The following is a 22,137-nucleotide window of genomic DNA, read 5'->3' as shown; positions in this document are numbered from 1 at the left end:
AAATGAAGAACTATTATGTCAGGTTCAATGTTACTCATACAGTTTTTTTCAATACTTCATAAACATATTATTCTACGAAATCTAAGGATAGACTACAGAATGATCACACATGATGTTTACTTCAAAAATCTTTATTATCACTGACTCGAAATACGATAAACACATGCATTTCGGTCTTTGCATTTCAAGTCTTTTATACCATTAGGTGAAATACTATCAACCAAGGAGTAAAGTACTTGCAGAATAGAATACATAAATGAATTCGTTGAGTATAGAAGACCCTAAAAGGTTTCTGAATATGCATAGATTTATAATCTTAAATTCGTTAAGCGATTCAAAAATAACTACATAATTGCAATCAAGGCTAAACGAGATTACTCCTTACGTTTATGTCCCAAAACTCTTGCATCAGCAACTAAGTGACTTCAGTTACATGGAGTTTGGAGTAAATGAGTAACTTACAAATCACTACCAAGCGTTTTACCCACTGACTAGCATTTCAGTATTTTCTTAGTGGCGGATTTTCACTTCTAGCATGCTGTCATAAATTATCCAATCAAAACATTGAGATTTCCTTAAATATTTCACAATTATTAATTTATTCAGGGACCGGAGAAATTTGACAAAAGTGAGAATAGTAAAGATTTATCGGGAACGATTTTTATCCTAGTTTTTTATATCCTAGTGTAATTAAAAAAATGGTTGGATTCATGAGTCAATGTAAACTAGACGGCAATTGAAGCCAACTATTAAAATTACAATCTCCAAGAAACCGCATCCTGATTTTAATAAAAAAATACAACGAACACCCTTATCAATTTTGCTACAGTTGTACTTATATAATACAATAAATACAGTTAAGTGAAAAACAGCAGTTTTTCTGTGTAGTTTTTGGTGCTTCAAAGAAAACTGACTACAAAACAAACCGGAATCTACTGAAAATGTAAATAAGGTATATGAATCAACGTTAAAGCATCACAGCAATGATGGAGGTTTTTAAATATGTAAGGAAGTGTTATAATTAACTAATTTATAAAGACTAATATGCCGTCATTGGAAACGAAATGGCATCGTAAATTACGAATATAGAAATATAACATTAAAGGAAAGCAAATTAACTGCTACTCAAGAAAATAATTTTTATTTCTTTAAGCAATACTTATCTTTATAACTATTGTTTTTGAAGTACAAAAATATTAAGTTCTGAAATAGTATACATCAAGATAACTATGGCAAATTTAGCATATCATGTTTCTCGAAAACAGCTTGAATACAGTTATATACCTTGCGCATTACAGGTAAAGTATGTGAAGTGAGGAACTCTGAACATTGTTCATTTGTAAGCAAACCACTCTCAGGAGGTTGAGATTGGACGATATGATGAACTAAATGTTCCCGTGTAGGGAGAGCATAAACAGCAACTCCTACAGCCTTTCTAATAGGCCATGGATGGTATTGAGCGAGGGTTTTGTCGTACACTGACCGAGCCATAGTCTTCAATTGTTCATCCGGTGGTGCTATAAAATTTTACAAATACACTTTGAGTGGCATTAAAAGACGAAAATCGAGTTAATGTTAATTATTGATTTTTGAAGAAATCATGTATACAGGGGTTGTTATGGATACGTTTCTGACTTTCGAGTATTCGACATATTTTATTGATTAAAAGCTAACAAAAGTGCGGACATTTATGTAACTATAGTTTACTGAACTACTATTAATGTTGCTTCGCAGCATATTACATCAACAGCATTTGTATTTGTTCAACGTCCGGGGGCATTAATATGTTTTGTAGTTAAAACAATAAAAACTTACGAGTTAGTACTTTACTGAACAAAAAGTCTACAAAAATATGATAATAAATCGCGAAAGAATTTTAAAAGTGGAATCTGAGGTAGTAATCAGACAAAAAAAATCTTGGAAGAAACCAAGTGAGTGAATATATACAAATAGACCTAAGAAGTAGATTTTAGTGAAATTTTAAATATCTTAGGTAATAATAACCCTGCATATTAGGACGGGTGTTGAACACTACATAAGTTATAGTTGTATCAGGCAACCTGTTGTAGCGTCAATAAAATGCTTGTCCTGACTAAATACAAAAACAGAGTAATACAAATGGTTCTGCCAGAAACGTGATTAGCTTCTGCTAAAGTATGTTTTATGGTCTTAAAGCTGACTACCATAGAGTGGCGTTAAGCCAAATCAAAAGGTGGAAAAATGATATATATATATATAAAAGACAGGATCTGTAGAGCCCTGGATGCAAACCCAAGGCATTTTTAGGGTTGGAGTAAGTTAAACAATTGTAGTTACCGACTAAATATACATCACTTTGTGAAGCGACATATTTTCTGACCGAGTTGTATTTGTTTTCCGAACTTAAAGACATAATTACAGTACAATGACCAGGAGCTTACAAATACTTTTGCATAAATAGTGAGTCACCACGCCTGGTTATCTCAGCAGCTTTGCAAATCCGATTACAGTAGCTAGGCCACTTTGCATATGGTAATTTATCGTCAGCTCCAATATACACAAATAAGAATCGCACTTGAGGAAACTATGGATATTCTGAGCGAAAGGAACATTAGTCTTGAAGGGTTAGTGACTCCTTGCTGAAGTCGTATATGAGGTTTGGACTTAGTCAATGTAATACTTGATGATAGAAATTGAACTAACGGAAGTTTGTGACAGATCCCACGTTACTTACAACTAACCAAGGTGAACTAATGGGGAACTCCCTCATCCCAATAATATGAACCAATAAATTAAAAACCTCGTAACTTGCCTCTGCAAATTTCCTGCATTAAATCAATGACAAAGAGAAGAGCCCGATGAAGACGAAGAAGTGTTCGGGACCCGACGCATTTCCGCTTTTTAACTGGAAGGTGTTCATTCTGCTTTTCCTCATACAGAACCATTTGTTCGACGGATTTATAATTAATTTTATCTGCCGCATATAAGTCACGGAGTTCCGAAACTTTGTGACTGACATCACTGGTCACGAAATAAAAAAGATTTCCAAAGTATACGAGAAGTCTGCAAACATGTGAAAAAATCCAACTCACTTAGAAACCTCCGTATATGCTTCACAATACTCAGGAAGCAGAACGTCATCGCCGTTTACACAAGCTTTGAATTTATTGTATACGTTATATAAATTTAGCGAAGCATTATCCGAATGACCCATTATTTAATTGAAGGTAGTGTATACATTAATGCCCTTGTCTACCAGTGTCAAAACTGCTTTTTATTTAGGTTGAACGCTTATCTGATTATGAGAAAATACCTTCTCCAAGGTACCTATTTTACAGACTTTTCAGTGAGGTAGATGGATGTTACAGTAATGCCAAAATACAACAGTTGTAGACGTATAATAGCTCAGAATATATATTATGAAATTTAAAAACTATATATTCTTTAGTGGCACGACCTTTAGAGGTCAAGTGGCCTCTAGTTGTCGTAAATTGATTATTACATTCATAAGTAACGCACATCATCATACTGTGTACATTTTCCAATTATAAGTATTTCCAATATAGTGTGAAACAACCGATTTCGCCAAATGTGCTTCCCAAAAGAGGAATAAAATCCCAGGTATTTTTAAACGTAGACCGTAATGATTCTTGATATTACAGAGGACTTTCGAGTGAATGGAAGTGGAAATGGAAACGCAAAACAGACAAATAGAAGGAAGCTGATATAATCTTTTCTCGTTTATTCTGACTTTCAGAAGGCATTCTGTGAGTATAAACATACTGCTTATACCTTTCTACATAATTATCAGTCAATAGAATTCTAAGTGCATCGGCTAGTAGGACCTGAAATCCCCAGAATTATAGTTGTAAAAACTCATTGTGTAAAAAATGTGATGAAATGTGAGCACGAGTGATTCTACGGAAGTTTTACTCCAAGTCTAAAGCGATGCACATACGGTTAGATCTTTTTTCGTGGATGAAACCTGTATTGACTTAGATTCGTTAGTCAATCACCCTGATAACCGTTATTATATGAATCCCAACCATGTTTGAAATAACTAGGTAGTAAGAAGTGGGGACTAGAGTTTATTAGAGGATAGCACAGATAACAAAATTATAAGCAAATGAAGTGAATTTGGAGCAGACAGGCTAATGTGTGTGAGCAAGCTAATACAGAGGTAAATTTATATTCAAATCGATTCAAGGTGCAGGGAGGCCAGTTAAGGTTACTAATGGAATTCGAGTACATGTATACCTGGGGAAGAGAATGATTATTCGAGCGATATTTCAGCCGTTAATATTTAAGCTGGAAAGAGATATGCGCGTAGGTTATCACATGTGATTGAGAGAACACGTCTATAAAGACATGGATGTGATCATAATGGTACAAAGAATCAGACGAATTGTCAGTGTCCGAATTGTAGCTGTAAATAATTCCCCAAAATCAATAGTTTTGTAAGTGTTCGACAATGGATGCTGACCACATAAGTTTAAGTCGACTTGTTTAGCTGAAGGCGCTCGGTCATGCATCCGTACCAGATCACGTTACAGCACAGCGTGGGAAACATCTACGATCATTAGCCAGTTTAGACCAGTCATTTCTCGAAATATTGATAACCCATGAAATATATCCTCCAACCTCCTCGCTTCTGACTTGTTTATAAACACTCGTATTCTTTTGATTATGGTTGTAGTGGTTCTGGAAGTTTCAGCTCCGTACATTAGAACTGTCTTGACGTTTGTATTGAAGATTCTGACTTCAATGCTGGCTTTCAGACAGTTGTTTGGAGTTCCATATGTTCTTCAACTTTAGGGATGGTGTCCTTATTTTGCCAATCCTTGCCTTTCAGTCTTCATGCAATTCTCTTTGTTTATCAATAATGCTTTCCAGGTACGTGAATGTCTCCACCTCCTCCAGAGTCTCCCCACCAAGTGTGACTGGGTTAGTGTCCTCCGTGTTGTATTTGAGAATCTTGCGTTTTCCTTTGTGTATGTTGAGGTCTACTGATGTAGAGGCTTCTGCTGCAGTGGTTGTTTTGACCTGCTTTTATTGGTTTGTGTGGGATAGAAGAGTTATGTCACCTACATAGTTCAAATTGTCTAGTTGCATCCAATCTGTCCATTGCATTTCCTCTGAGATGTGGAGGTCTTTATACTACAGTCGACCCACAGAAGAAAGAGGAAGTGGGAGAGTAGACAGCCTTGCCTGACTCTAATTCTTACTGTGAATGTATCTGTCAGCTGTCTTCCTTGCACCACTTTGCACATTCGTCCATCACATAAGTTCTGGGGTAATGTTGACAATTTTCTCAGGAACTTCATAGTGTCGAAGAAGCTTTCATAATGTTCTCCTATCTACATTGTCCAATACCTTCTCATAGTCAATGAAGTTGGTGCATAGTTTAGTGGCGCTATATCCGACTTCTGTTAAATCGTATGCTGATTCAAATCGAAATATACACGCTGCCAACGCGCATATAATTATCAACTCATTCACGTTGGCGAACAATGGAGAAAAATTAACACAAATACGAGAATGCATTTTGAATACGTACACTTCATGGTGTCGTTGATCTATATAGGCAATCAGGAAAACTCAGGGAAAGAAGCAAATAGGAGAGAGAGAAGAGAAATCAAATGACGCAGAGTGAAAAGGGCGAATAAGCCAACTCAATTTCACCAGTCTTTACTCAATATTTATGATCAGACCAAAAATTAAATTACAGACACATAATGAACAAGGTACTCAATCAACATAGATATGACCGTAATAAAATAGTCAGGTTTAATAAGCGAATAATCAACAAAGTGAAGTTGTGGCTTGAGAAGAATGAATACATTGGTCTGTTTAGAAGCTGGAATAACTTATATGTGCTTGAAATAGTACCAGTCACTACAACAGTGACGAGTTTCCTTTGTTTGGTTATTCAGTGATTATCCGTGGTGCAGAGTTTCAGTCTGTGCAGGACCGGTCATTATGGAATCTAGCCTGTTGAAATCGAAGTCGGACGTCTACCGCGTTTTTCATCCGGTTCAGCAACACAGTTGAAAACTTTTCCTAGTACCAATAGTAGTGTGATTCTTCCTTAGTTCTCACAATTGCGCAGATCACCTTCCTTTGATATCTTGATCAGTTATCCTTATTCCCAGTCTGTCGGTGGCACTTGTTCTCCCTCCCAAATCTTCCTTAATAGAACGTGGAGCATCTTTGCAGTTACTTCCATGTGTGAGTTTAGTGCTCCAGCTGGTGTATTGTCAGGTGCTGCTACTTTCCCACTGTTGATTTGTCTGATGGCCATCCTGATCTCTTCGATCGTTGATGGAGTGACATCTATGGGAACTTTTGTGTGTGCTGCTTCGATGTCCGGTGAGTTCAATGGAGTTGGTCTATTCAAGAGTTCTTTAAAATATTCTACCCACCTGTTCCTCTGTTCTTGAATCTGATTGATTGGCTTGCCTTCTTCATCCTCGACTGGTCTCCCTGTTTTAGTATATTTGTCTGCTAGTTTCTTCATTGTATCATTTAATTGTTCCACATTTCCTTCTCTTGCAGCTTTTTCTGCTGTTGTTGCTAGTTTTTTTCACGTATTTCTGTTTGTCGACACTAATGCTCATCTTCACTTGCTTGTTTGCTTCTGTGTATTCAGCTTGTGTCTTGACTTACTCTGCTTGTGTTCAACTGTTGCTAATTGCTATTTTGTTGTTCTCCGTTCATTGAATCTTGTCAAGAATTTTGATAGAGATCCATTCCATATGATGATGTTTCTTAGGTCCAAAAGGTCAAAAAGGAGCTTATAGCCTGATAAAGAGTCTAGCTTCTCCAGGTAAGCCAATTTCATTGCCATACGAATCACTTATGGAATTACTGCTTAGTCATGTGCAGTGTGCTTGATTTGAATTCAGAGGGAGATCGATGTTCAATAAAATGATGCGACCAAATGATCAAGAAGTTTAGGTCTTTATACTCAAACTACAGAAACAGAACATGTAGTGCAATTTTTGAGACAATCGGAAATCAGCTTCGTGATCGGATGATTGTTTTGGATGTGTATACTGGGACACATGAAACCTGTCTGCAGAGCTACAATTCTTTTTGCCACTAGTGAATATGAGCCACAAATCTCGAATTTTATTATTTTGGGTGTTTCTAATATTCAGTTGTCTCTATCCACTATTTCGAAAAGTGATGTTCATGTTCAGAAGCTATTATATAGATTCCTTTGGTTCATTACATGACTTGATTATTGACACAGTATAAAGTCCATTATTTCATTCGGGAACGTGAAATCTTTAGATTCTAATCTTGTAGTACGACCCACCGAAGTCTCGATATCAGGGATCACTGGACACAAACTCCCCGTACGAGAATGCTGTGAATAACCAATTAGAGATGATGATTCTTCATATATGTCTTGTGAGCTTTTACTTAGTGGAACAGGACAGTCAATATTGGGTCTCCAATATTTGAAAGGCTTAAACTGTAGTTGTCTTCATTAGTTTGTAAAGAAGATTCTCGTATTTTACTTGAAGATATGGTAGCTGTGTGTTTTAAGTGCAGTGGAGGTTTGAGAATTCGACCTATAAAACTTCATGTAAGAGGTGACGCAGTCTATATTAAGAGACAAATAATTACTTATGGTCTTCGGGAAGTAGTACAAAAGACATTGGACTATTCGTGTGAGAGATACACAATTGAACCGATTCAGTCTTCAGCATATGGTACTCCTATTGTTACGCGCTTGAAGTCTGATGGCAAGATCCATAGAATATGTGGTGACTATAGATTAACACGGAATCGCGTCATTGTTTGATCCGGAGAATTATGGAGAGCCTTTCACCAGATTTTAGCGACATTCAGATGTAAGATACTTTCTCCTCTCATCACTTAGGTACATATATACAATATATTATCTTAACACTTATCATTTCACATCACAAGTCTCCTACACACTAATACATATGCCTAGTTTAGACATTTTTAACGCTGATTGTACGATCTATTCAGTGTACAATGGACCGAGGAACTGTAAGACTCAAACCTAGATTCCAATAGGTCTGGATGTGGCCGAATAACCGAGGAATAGTTTTATACACTCGTGCCCCAATCTAAATTAGAACAAGGTATTTTGGGTAACACGGTTCTAAATTTCATCATATATACAAATGTACAAATTTACCTAAACAAATATTACCACCCGGTTATTCAATCAACAATTGATACCAAAATATTCAATCTAAATTACAATAAATAGCAAGGTGATAAGAAATATATGAAAATTACCGAAAACATCAAAAGGTAAGCGTTATTCTATCCTTTCTGGATAGATCAAGTAAGATTCCGTTTGAGCGGCTGTTTTATAACACAAAGTGTTTCAATTTCTGGGAAAGTGCTCCAAATTACAACCAAAAATGTACGATCCCAGTCAAAATCAAACCGCACAATCAAATAGCGAGCAGTCAATATGGCAGACGCCAGAATAATAGCAATTAAAACAAACTAGATACAGTTCAGTAAGAAACATAGAGACTCAATAAAAAACGATAGTTAAACCAAGAAAATTGAACGTTACAGTCTTAATTAGCATCAAAAAAGTTAACAACATATACAATTAAAGAAAACGTAAGGAAGAAATCACAAATGTATTCATGGAGGGATTTTCACTTGCAAAATGGATCCAACAGAACCATGTACCTTTTTTATTCGATAATTTTGGTGTTTGATTGCATTTCCTTTAAAAAACTTGGACAAGATTGCCAGGCGAAACGTTGGATTTACTTCAGATTCATTCGCTGAGACTTTACAAATATATTATTCCTATTTAATGTCTTACATCAACTCGGCGCCCAAATACTGTGAAACTTTTCGCTCTAATTTAGACGAAAGTTCTTATATAAGATACTTTCTGGTAACGAAGTTGTAGCGACAAATAAATCAATAGCTCTGTAAGTGTTCGACATTGGATGCTGACCACATTAGTTTTAATGGACTCACCTAGCTGAAGGCGCTCGGTCATGCATCCGCATCAGATCACGAGTGGAAACACCGTGCTCAAATTCTCCTGAGATCACTGGCCAGTTTAGATCAGTCACTTCTGGATATATTGATAATCTACCAAATACATCGTCCAGCCTCCTCATTTCTGACTTTTGATTTCACTGAGTGAGTGTGATTCAATTATAGAAGGTATTACTAGTAAAGTGTTGTCAAACTACAATACCTGTGGCATCACCACCATTGTATAATAAACAAAATGAAAGAGACTACAGACTTATTTTCTGAAATCTATATAATGCTTCAACGTCTATCAGTAAAACGTCTTCTATGTTCAATGTGTGTTCTTCATTTTTTAAATGACTGATAGAACCTACATCCTTCTTATGTGAATTTAATATATCAAATACTTCGGTATTTTTTCTGGGTATATTACTAAAAATCTAAGGCATCACTCTCGTTATTAATTGACTGAATTGAATTCAGTCCATCAAGTTGATATGATTCATGAGAAATGATATGATAAAAATATTTATATTCGTTTATTTTTTTTCCACTCCAACTTGTAAATAGAGTTTGAATTCGCTATTTATCATTGGCTAAAACCATTGTAAGTTAGGTCGAGGACAGAAGCTACGGTACTTGAAGGAAGACTTTTTTAATACATTCCTTTTTTGAACGTAGATAGACATTTGACTGATAATAAAACGCACAACATTTCTTCATATCTTAGTCATATAACTTCAAATCTTTAAAAATTGATCTACTTTACGTGTTGAAGTATCTATGAGTTTTACCACTCTCTTTTCATCATTTTGTTACCAAACAAAATATCTTTAAGTGGATATATTACTGACATTTAACTTTAAGTGTTATTCCTCAATAACAAACCCGTCTATTCAACTGATTAGTAATTTTAAGTATTTTTATCCAGACTGATTTTAAAAATCTTGATCAGTCGACAGTATCTTGTGAATGGGATCAATTAATAAAGCAGACAAAAAACGGAATTAATCTTCTTTTCAAACCAGAAGTGTCGGAATATGTGTCACAACACCGGGTGAAGAATCTGACAGATAAGAAAATGGTTCACTGTTTCATAATAAATATCGCTTGAACTACTTACTATTATAAAGTAATGTAATTAGGAAACACAGAAAAAGACGAGGAAAGATTGAAGTACAATTAATAATATGTAAAATGAAGGGAAAACTACTTAACTGACAACTACAATTTTCCTATCTCAACTAGCTTTAAGTTCTAGCTTTTTGATGACCATAGCTTTTAAAAAGTAGTTTTGTGATTACTTTTAAACATATAAAACACATTGCCCTACAGTAAATACTATCTAAATACAAATACGTAAACAACTTATTTTCAAATAACGGGTATGAACGTGTTATAATTCATGATGGCAAAAACTTATACCGTATTGAAAATATTGCAATTTCAGTTATTATTCATCTTGACATACTTTTTATTAGAACTTAAATGATGAGGGATAGTTTCGATTAGTATTTTTCCTAAGAAAATTGATCCTCAAAGGTATCCAGTAAACATAATCGAAGTTATTTCCAGTAGTGAATTCAAAATTAACATAGTTTTTGTTACCGGCTAACATCAGTTAGAAAATTATTGAAAAAATAAAGGAGTTTTTAATACACTGTTATCGCTCCAGTTTGGAACATTTCAATAATGCTATCCTCATTATCCTACACAAGATCGAACTCAGAGTCATCATGTTCCACAGCGAGCCAGTCATTTTAGACAACTGAACTGAAATTCACTGTTCAGAACTTCTGAATCCAGTCGATTTATAGTATATTGTGACCCGAATTCAGTGTTCTAAATGATACCTATCTATCTCTAAGCGTTACTGAGCTTATTTTTTTGAATTTCTAGAATTCTTCTCAAATCTAGTCATTGGTGAGTAGACGATTATTGTTCTGCGGAATGATTTTCGAAAGTTATTTAGATTTGAGAATGGTTTTCAACATTGACATCAACAAACTACTTAGCCAGATGTTATGTTTTTTGTATTTTCAATTTCATACAAACTAAATGTAAACAAACATCATGATAAATCAGTAGATTACAATGTTAAACATTTTGCTAATTAACTCAGTAACGTCTAAAAAATATGTAAAAAAACTTTTACTCATCACTCATTATTCTTGATTGAAATCGAGAATTACTCAGTAGCTTTCATCTTTATACTCAGGAAAACTGTAGATATACAAAGAAAATAGAAAACTATTATTAAACGATATTAGTTTCTATACATTGTTCTTTAAATGTTACCAGTGAATTGTATTATACTAAATTTATTTGTCTTATTTCATACTAATTACTGTTTAATAACACATTAACACCTGGATATAATATTAGGTTTACTTATAACTGTATTGAAATCTTCGAAAATTCCCCTTATTTCTTGAGAAGAAAACATTATATAGCAGACGAACAGAATAAACCGTGCTCTTTTATACTAGATTGTATAACTATTTCATACATACGTAATAATGATGACCTAGAGCGTAAAATTAATTTCCAATCTCTGCGTACATGATAAGAAAACGATCATCACTTTTCGATGTTGGTTGAGTTCAAAACTGTTTTGATATCATTACAAACTAATATGAGTTATGAACCTGTTTCTATCAGTGATCAATACTAAATAGTAGTGAAGTTCAAAGTGTCCATAATATTCTATTCAAATCACTGATTATCGAGTTAGGGTTAGGACTAAGGTGTCATTAACTTAATTACTAGTGGAACCTATTCATTATCACTGAAAAGATTTAATTTGGCGTTATGTTTAAATGGTGAAATAAGAAGTTTGTGCTTAAGAAACAAAATGGCTAATTGGTTTATTTAAGTATATCAACCATAAGAAGTAACATTCAATTACGAAATAATTATGATGTTTTGCAAAGTTATGATCTGATCTTGGCACTTGTTGTCAATACTAGCGTATACTGTATGGAATTCAATGTATTTGTAAACAAGGATTGTATTTAAATTCACTTGGAACTATTTGTTTGAATCTTCCCATTGATGTTTAGGACTGCAATCGATTAGTCTCTTATTGGCATATGTGCATACTGTGCGTATTGCCTCGATATAGCTCTAATTCCCAATCCTTCCACGCAAAGCTGGATAATGGCTAGCTGTGGAATCTAGGACGCGCGTTTCGTCCTATTTGAGACTCGTCAGCGGGAAGCATGGACGTGCATGGGATAAGGTATGTTCACTCTGGGACTCAAACCAAGTACCTTTCGCTTCAAACACCATCGCATTATCTAAATAGAACGAAACGCACGTCCTGGATTCCACTGCTAGCCACTATCCATATTTGCTTATAATTCTTGTGAATTAAGGCTGAATGGATACTCAGCTACTGGGTCCGAGTCCCAGAGTGAACATTGACTCCGAGATGCAGATACATCCAGCTGACGAGTCTCAAATAGGATGAAACGCGCGTCCTGGGATTACACTGCTAGTCATTTATTCATTCTTTTGCCTTTAAGGATTGTATTTATTTAATATTTCATTTCCAGCTTAATTATCATCATTAATAAGACTTTAAGTGATGTAAATATAAGTGTTAGCATTTGACTATGTATGACTAATTTATATTACCTTTGGTTTTTTCTTTGAGTTTCAATGGATTATGAATAAATCCAGTAAATAACATATTATGATCAATCACCCTTGCATTATTTACAAGATTAAGCATCTCCACAAGATTTACAACTTTCATTTTAATATTACAAACACTAAAGAACTTGAAATCGACGCTGTTTTCTTATTTTTTTATGCTAAGAAATGATAAAATAAACGATTGAGTAAATGAAGTAAAACGATCAATTATATTCAATCTACATTGACTTGGGTGAACAAGTTTATTAGCCAGTTATTATATGGTAATCAAAAGCAAATTCATTTTAGAAATATTTCAAAACAAATCGTAATTAACCTGTCCATTCAAGTAAAGAAAAGTATTCGTGCAATTTGTGGTAATATTGTTTTTTTCACGGCATATTGATTTGACCTTATGAAATTTGCCAAAAACAACAATTATTTTTCATACTATGGTGAATAAGGGTTCATATGGGAAAACTAATTTATTACTTAGAGTCAAATTATAGAGTACCTTTAAAAAATATGAAAGCCATACATTAAATACATTATTTGCACATATTCCTTCAGTTTTCCTTTGCAATCTTCATGATTCTTCTAATTCTGTCATGATTATAATTGCTCTCTATTGACCTTCCTGCTATATTAAATTCAATCTTCTATTGGCAGGCTTTCCACTTGCGATTGCTGCTATATACTACTTATATTGTATTCGGCGAATACTCAGGTTAAGAAGACCAAATTATAATTTAGTGCAAAATTACAGAGTGTCTTCGTAAATTATGAAAATCATACAATAAATACTCCATTTGTACATCTTCTATCAGTTGTCTCTTACAAAATTCATCGTTCCTTTATTTCTGTTGTTATTATAATTACTCTCTGTTGACATTCCTGTTCTCTTCAATTCAATCTTCTCAACCTTTTGTTGCTAGGCATTTCACTTCTGTTTGGCGTTACACACTAATTATGTTTGACGACATGAGTAGCATATACTACAATATCTGTCAGCAAAAGTAGCATATACCACAATATCGCTAATACTACTACAGTAGACATTTTACTGAATTCAAATTCCTATTTTGATGGTAAAATATCGTAATGAGAGTCAGTATTAAAATCAATAAGCATCAACTAATTTTAATAAGTTAATGATTGTTCATTGGCATGCAAAATATTTCTGCACGCATAGAATTTAGAAAGTTTGATGAATAAATAATTATTATCAGAAGGGAGTTTTGTGGAGATTTTAGTAATTTTATAGTTGAATTCATGAGTCAACTAAAGCTAGACCTCTATGGGAAACCTTGAAGCACTGAACAGCTATTTCGTCATAGTCTAGGGCTCCTCGGCGGGATCGTGGATACGCACTACTGAGGTGTATGTCTAGCATTGATTGACTCATGAATTCAAGCATAAAATAAATAATTTCTAATTATTAAGCAGAGATAAAAATGAAGTAATTTTTATGTTTAGACTTTAAATTTTGTTAAAGATGTCTAAATAAAATGTGCTTACATTAAAGTTTCGATTTTGAATTTGAACTAAGGAGTTTTACTTGTTATTTATCACTTACAAAAGAGTTTTCATCAAGCTTTTTCTTTACTTTTGGTAATAATTGAACATGGACTTGTTATTTCTCTAGATGTTTTCTCATTTAGGACTATTCTCTCACAACATCATGTCTATAGTATGGTTATATTTGTTTCACTAAATGTAATGAAGTAGCCACTGAAGGGATAGATTCCTTTATCGTAAATTCAGATTTTGATTTAGATGATCTTCATTTTACTGACTTGCATCACCTACCAAGCCATCAGTAGCTTCAAAAAGAAGGATAATATAACAGAAATTCTACTGTTCAAGATCTGGTACAACTGGGTGAAGTAATCTTTTCATTACTTAGTTTGCAGTCAATGAAAAGGACTCTTTTTAAATCATCAAAATCAAAGTGAAGATTAATGACGTAAAACCTTACTGCCACCACTGTGGTAGTGAAAAGATTATACAAGTTATCTCTCAGTCATCAAATGATCTACAGAATATTTTGTATGTGTTTAAATATAATATTCAAACAACCAATGAAGGTGAATTAAAACTCACCCAGTTGAACAAGAAAGTAGCTACCTGTAATCGGTAGCTAAGTGAATAAGATGTCGGGAGTTTAAAGCGAAAGGTATGGGGTTTGAGTCACGGTATGAACGTCAGCATTGGTTTAAATCCATCTAACTGATGAGTCCCAAATAGGGTGGAAAGCAAGGCCTGAATTTCACTGCTAACCACTATCCCAATTTTTTTGACAAGCATTCGTTTAGTTTGGCATAAACAGGCGATTCTACTTTTAGTGTGAATAGATTCATAGATGAAGTCATTATATCAATAATCTTTTTGTAATTTCATTGTACTCCTAACATTATCAAATCGTTTATAGAGCACTTGATAAAGAAGATATAATGTGTAGCTTTCTAAATTGCTTTAGGATGATGTTTATTGAGGTGATACACATAAATTTGTTTCTCTAATAGCATTACACTTTAAATGTAAAGTTTATTAGATATCCGCAAACGTTGGATGATATTATTTAATTATTAGCATTCACACTCTGTATTAGGACAAGTATCTTAAAAAACCCCTGGTGTTGAGGGAATACCGCAATTAGACTTATTGTGTCAAAGATTTGTTAGATGTTTTTTCTTGAGTATACAGTATGCGATTATTGTGAATATCAGTCCTTTACAGCCTTACTACATAGATGAAATACTTGCATAGACACTGAAAATTTCGAATTAATTTAAAGAGTTTAAGGTTGTGTTGAAATTGAGCCTTTTTAGTAAAGCTAAGTTGTTAGTGTTTTATATGTTCCAGGATCGTACATAACTGAACTGAACGCTTTAATGTTACATTACATTTTTAAAATAAATTTTCCAAAGACTCCTTAGATTTTCTTCGTTGTATGTAACATGTTATATCAATATGTAGGACAACACGGAACCACTGTAAGCTAAAATGTTACGAAAGACTTAAGAGCGAAACAGTTTTAATTTATAAAGAAAAAACAGCAATATATCTAAAATATTATTTTTTTTCTGATTAGGAAAACATATGCTGGTAAGGTCTCATTGTCTTGATGTCTAATATTCAAATAGGAAAATGATTTTGATATACGCCATGTTGTAAGCAATTCCATACAGTCTGTTTTTAAACCACTCAAATATCATAAATCATACAGTTCGGATGCTGGTTCTAGCAAGTTTACATCATTGTAGGTTTGTTTGATATTTTGTAGTGGATTATTTTCAGAAGGTTCCATAAATAAACTCTTCATTGTTGATAATCATCAGTATATTCCATGTAGAATCTTGTTTTTCTGAGGTTTAAACTATTCAGGAGGACAACTTAATGAACATATTTAAATAAAGATTGAATTTATGTTCAAAGTGAAGAAAGTAGGTTCTTAAACGTTCTGTTGAAGTCCAGGTAACCATCTTTCAAGCATTTCAGAGGTGTTTAACTGATACTGTTTGTGATATGTCATATTTCCAAAACTGAACCATACCCAAGTATATAGCTTAATTAGCCATTTATGAATGTTAAATACAACTTATAAGTTGTGTTATTGACTGATCGGTTGGAAATGATGTTAAGTTAATCAACATTCAACTATTTATCAGTGTAAATAAAACCTTTAACAATCAGTGTACTGAGATGTAGTTTTGGTCTTTTTTAGGCATAAAAACAAGTTGTTATCCACAATCTTTTCATTCATTCTCTTAAGCTCAGTTATATCACGTAAGCAACTGGATTATCAGCACAAGTTAGAAATAGAGGTTTATTCACTCTTGATAATCTAAAGCTCCATACTGTTTAAGTGCATATTACATTATTATACGTTTAAACAGTTAATCCTAGATCACTAGGGTGATAAGCTAGATTCATCCTAAAATAATCCAGTTTGAAATATTTATTGTATTCGTTGAATGGGTTGTAAACTGTCACTATCGTTTTACTTAGATTCACTTGTAAATAAAATGCTTTTAACAGTTAGCAAATTACATTAGAGACATTAAAAAAACCCTGAAGTTTAAACAGTTGGTCATTTTACACAATGAATGCTACGTCAATGTTATTGTTTAACTATTGTTATTGAAAAATTGAATAGCATAATGTAATAAGTTAAGTTCAAGTGATTTATTAGATAGTTCAGTAATTTTAAGGGGAAGAAAACATACATATCTCTTACTATCGATTGATTGCTACAAAAAGTATTTTCACAAAACTAGTAACATAATAAGAAACAACAACAACAACAACTGATAATCGTATTATCAGAAGGGGTTTTGTGGATGTTATAGTAATTTTAATAGTTGGGATCATGAATCAATTGAAGCTAGACCACCATGGAAAACCTGGAAACACTGGACGGCCGTTTTGTCCTATTGCGGGACTCCTCAGCAGTGCGCATTCACGATCCCGGCTCGCGAGGTTCGAACACAGGACCTATCAGTCTCGCGCGCGAGTGCTTAACCCTTACACCAATGAGCCGACATCCAATGTATTGTTGAAGAAAACAAAACAGTTTTTGTGTTATTTTTCATAAACTGAGAAGAGATAACTTTTTTGTTTCGATTATTTTTCTTACTGGTTTAGATATAAAGAAAATTTTTTTGTATTTTATATTGTTGTAAAGGTAATGCATTACATAGTTTACAGAATGAAATAAATGTCAATATTATAGTTTTACATTTTCAGAATTTTTCTATACTGATTTAGTTGGTTTACAAAAACATGGTAGGATGTAATATAAAAATTTATAATTCCTACTATGGTAGTTTATGTTAAACACTCTTTATATATTAGTGTTCTTGTGTATTATAAGTAGCGTGGAATTCAGTCTATTAGAATAAAACTGTATAGAACAATATTTGAAAGTAGATTAATCTAGTATGATAGTGCTTAGAATTTTTATTCTGAGCCATTTTCCCCAGAAAATATCACTGTTTTTTTGTTAGAACAATCATTAAATAAAAGATCCCTGTACATCGTATACTGGATATGGATAAGTTGCATGGTACTGCTTAATGGTTGGCTGAAATCCTACTAGTCAGAAATCGACTCAATAGATTCATTAGTGATGATTCTTTCGGTTTTGTTGATTCAATGTCAAATGTCAACGTAACCAGAAAAAGTGACTTCACTAGATCTTACCTCTCTTTTTATTAATTTATCTTTCATTGAAACAATCTGTCTATCATGTAGTTATTATTATAAACAATAAACTTGATGTTGATGTTTCAAATATAATATTTAAAGGAACTACTTCTTCTATGCATATTCAACGTCCAACTTAAATTTAATAGTTAATCTTATGGAAAAACTGACCATATAGTGATGGGATCACCAGTTGACCCACTTTTAGTTAACTGTTTCATTATCAATCTCGAAAACATTACGCTTAAGCCAGCAATTGACAACTATTATCTATACAAGAGATATTAAAATTATACTTTCATTATTTGTGACAGAAATATCAATATCAGTGATACCCTATACAAGTTCAATTACTGCTATCAATCACTTAAGCTCACAATGGAATCAGAATCGGACCCAGAATTCCACTACACTGATGTTCTGTTAAAAAGAGGACCTAATGGTTTCCTACAAAGACTGATATATATATAAATGCAAGCTGGAATAGTCAGTACACGAATTTTCAAAGTTAGGTCACACTGAAGTAAAAGAGAAACTTAAGTCATTCTCTCTGCACGAGGGATAGACGAATCTGTACCAAGGATACGATAAATGTCGGACCTGATAAACTATGGCAGATATTGATCAACAGTGTACATCTGCCTAGATTCATTTAAAAATATTTTTTAAAGAAAACGACAACTTGAAAGAGTGTCCTCAGTACCAAAGAAGACTTTATTCATAAACATTCATTTTAAAGGATACTTCGGCAGAAATTCTGGAAACCGGACATACGAGATTTCTGAGGAAACCATTCCATTTGACTGAACTTCTCACTGTCTTCTCCAGTGTGCCTATAATTTGCAGTTGTATGTTGAATAAGCTCTCATTTGGGCCAAATCAGTGTGAACCAATCAGTTTACTTGCGCATGTGAAGCAGATTACTGAAAATTACTCTGACTGGTTTTCCGAAAGACTATAGAAGTCACTCAAAAGTTCAATCTAGGAGCTTCTAGTTAACTCTGGTTACTTTTCTTCACTGGAACCTTCCTTTAAATTCCTATATATACTCAGAAAAGTCAGTTCATGAGGAATGCGAATAAAAATGTATGTACAGCGGAAGCTGTAGCTGTTCGCTAGTTCAAGCTTAGCTTTTGCGTGCCAAAACAGTATGTTTAGTCCTTCATTCTTCTTACTTACTTTCTATCTTCCCTAATCTGTCGTTTTTTATTATTTCTACTTCTTTTCAATAATTTTCACAAATATAAATTAAACATCGTTAAAACTTTAGCTTATTCTTTTTTTAGTACGTACCAAGTGGACAATTATCTTCATATTAACATTTCTCACTGGCCAATTATTATACAACTTACTTTCAGTTTTTGATTTTTGTAAATAAGTCATGACAACATACCACTTCAGATTATTTAATAACCTGTGAACATTCTGTTTTACTACAGACTACTATATTTATCATATAAATTCCTTACAACTACGACTTTACAGCTTATTTAAATGAAATTGTTGAGAAAAAAATTTTCTTTTCTGTACCGTAATTGTTCTTCGATGATATAACGGGTCTTTTTTGTTATTTGAAAATACGACAAAATAACTGATCAAAATATACCTTGACTACTCATGGACTAATCCCAGTTGAATAAATACTGGAAACTTGGAGAATTTGAAGATCTGTTTCTACTCGGTGTGAGGATTCTCAGTTGTATGCTCTCACTCAAGCTTTTCATATCTGATTGTAAATACGGATGATTCATAAGTTTAAAACGACAGCATGTATACATTGATATTATTACAGATAATCGACAAAGTGTACGAAGGTCATCTACGTGTTTGCGTGTATTGGAAAAGTGAACTTGTTGAATCGAACAGTGTTATGTTTAACAATGTATTCAAATTACTTGTCATAATTATCAGCTTTAATTTATGCGTCTTCAACATTAGAAATACCGTATTACGTTACAACTTTTTTATCCTACACGACTTTTAGGAAATGTTTGACTGAAAATCAGGGCAATTCCAAATATGGAAGGTGAGATAGAATGCCAATGATTTATAAAAACGGTACTATATAATACAGTTAAAGATCATAGACTTTAAATATAAAATATACCATCTACTGTAAATAGAGAAATGAATATGTGGAACAGCTGATCTTTTTTAATAACAGACTAAATATTAAGCCGAAGCTTTAAGAATAATACTATTTACCGTTCAAAATGTCCCATCTTATGGCATCAGAATAATATATAGCCAGTGCTTAAGTTAATCGAAAGATAAGTCACAAGTTTTTCAAAGCGTATGTTATTTACATAATACAAATGTTACAAGTAGATAGGAAGACCAGAATAAAACAAACCGATAAACTATTAAACATATAAGATATAATCTACGTAATATTGTAGTGAACAAGAACATGGGTGGGGACAATCAAATGAATTTTTAGCACAAATTACAAACTATCTCACTAAATTCTGACAACCATACAATGAACAGTAATTTGCAAAATAACAATCAATTGTATCAATCTTAACTGTTCCTTCTCCAAATATCAATCCGTCTCCTCTGATTTCGTTGTTCATGCATTTTCGTACCGATCACGCTTCATTTCAGTTCTTTCTTTATCGGTCTTCTGCCAAAATACATTCTATCTATGACCATTACCATATATACAAGTAGACCACACCACAATATAACTGTGAATTCAATGATTTGTAAAGTCTGAACTATAAATAAAAATAATATATTCGTAATATCCCAATGTATAGAAAAATTAAATTTCCTGACTTTTCATAACTTAGTGTAAGTCATTTCGTCAAAGAACAAAAGAAGTGGCTTATACGGAGTCACGAAACGTCAGAAAATCTAATTTTTCTACTTACTAGGATATTACAAACATTTTATTTTCATTTATAATAATCTACCCAATGGTCAATTTTTTTGAAATTATCAAGTCAAACCTTGGTAATGATGCTGAAGTTTGAACTAGTTTCAGGTGACAACTGAAACCTATTGAAGAAAATATTGAATACAATGATATACTTTGATTTGAAACTGTCTAGGTATGCAATCTATGGACTTGTTTACTAATTGAGATATGAATGTCAGGATGCTTTGTGTAGTATTTAACTGTGGAACTTGTGAATTGAAATTATTCTATCATAGTTACGAACATCCAATAATTATTGATTTTCGTATTATAAAGTTTTTTCGAAGAACAATTTTGCGCTTGCCAAAAGATAACTTCTTAAAAGTTTACGTAAGTTACATCCGTGATTTACCAGTATTCTTTTATATTAATGGCTTATTAGTGGAGTATTGATTACAGGAAAGTTTATTTAACATTAAATACAGTCTATTGAGCAGTAAATGAATATAAATAAATCAGTCTTACAGGTCGTTAATAGCCCTCTATATAGTGCATTGGTAACATCATAAAATATGAAGCTGGGTGACGTTGATTAAGATTCCGCGATGAACGTTATTCCCTTTAAGGTTGTAAATAACCTCTATCCAGTGATTAACAACTTGGAAAAAAATTCAAGTTCAAACTATTCTGCCTGTTGACTTCAACCACCTAACATTCGACTGTCATCGAATTAAGTAGATATGCAGTTACAATCTCATATCGAAAGGTAGATAAAAGAATACATTCTGCTCCAAACCGATTCCCTACCACTTAGTGATACAATTGTCCAGTGTATCTGTTTATTCAGAATTTCATTAATATGTCAAATAGTCGTAAGGGATTATCAATAAAAGTAATGGTTTCCAATTCATTACTCCATTTTAAGGAGTATATGAATCACTTTATGTTTACAGATCTATTTTTTTAGACCGATTCCTGAAAAAAAATTAGATCTAGGTCCATAGGATTTAACCAGGTTTTACTATCCGTGTAAAATTAGACTTGCTCAAATATCTTAGTCAGTCACATTCGAACTCAACTCGTGCACTGAAGAGAAAACTAGATAGCTATACAAAATCCTCACCTGTATATTTAAATGAAGCTCTTTTTTTGTTCCTAAATCTTATAGTTACCTACCTCAAAATGTTTAACATTTCTTACAACATCACTGATTGATTACAAGGGTAATTAAATTCAGGGTATACAAAAAGATCGACAAAATGGCAAACTAATTTAAGAATCTATAAAAATATCAATATTTTTCATCATTCTATTTATATACGTATTAATAACCAGGGTACTATCAACCAATTTCATAACCAAGTGTAAGATAAAAAAAGGCTGAACAGATTATAGAAACTACTAGCATTTCGTATGTAGCTTTTTTTCATGTTTGAATAGTAAAGGTTATT

The 22,137-nt window shown here is 33.1% G+C and overlaps 1 protein-coding gene across 1 annotated transcript; it reads right to left on the bottom strand.

Annotated features, from left to right (window-relative positions):
* Window positions 1-1,120: 1,120 nt before the first annotated feature.
* Window positions 1,121-3,470, bottom strand: Smp_076390 (glycolipid transfer protein (gltp), putative). Its single transcript, XM_018799220.1, has 3 exons — window positions 3,072-3,470; window positions 2,780-3,042; window positions 1,121-1,517 (listed from the first exon to the last, which is right to left on the bottom strand). The coding sequence occupies exons 1-3, from the start codon at window positions 3,191-3,193 to the stop codon at window positions 1,228-1,230; spliced, it is 675 nt and encodes a 224-aa protein (XP_018646652.1). The 5' UTR covers window positions 3,194-3,470; the 3' UTR covers window positions 1,121-1,227.
* Window positions 3,471-22,137: the final 18,667 nt, after the last annotated feature.

This window comes from Schistosoma mansoni, assembly GCF_000237925.1.
Source record: "Schistosoma mansoni, WGS project CABG00000000 data, supercontig 0149, strain Puerto Rico, whole genome shotgun sequence".
Lineage (NCBI taxonomy): Eukaryota > Metazoa > Platyhelminthes > Trematoda > Strigeidida > Schistosomatidae > Schistosoma > Schistosoma mansoni.
Note: the sequence above shows the minus strand (reverse complement) of the source record. Positions and strands in the feature narration are given on the sequence as shown.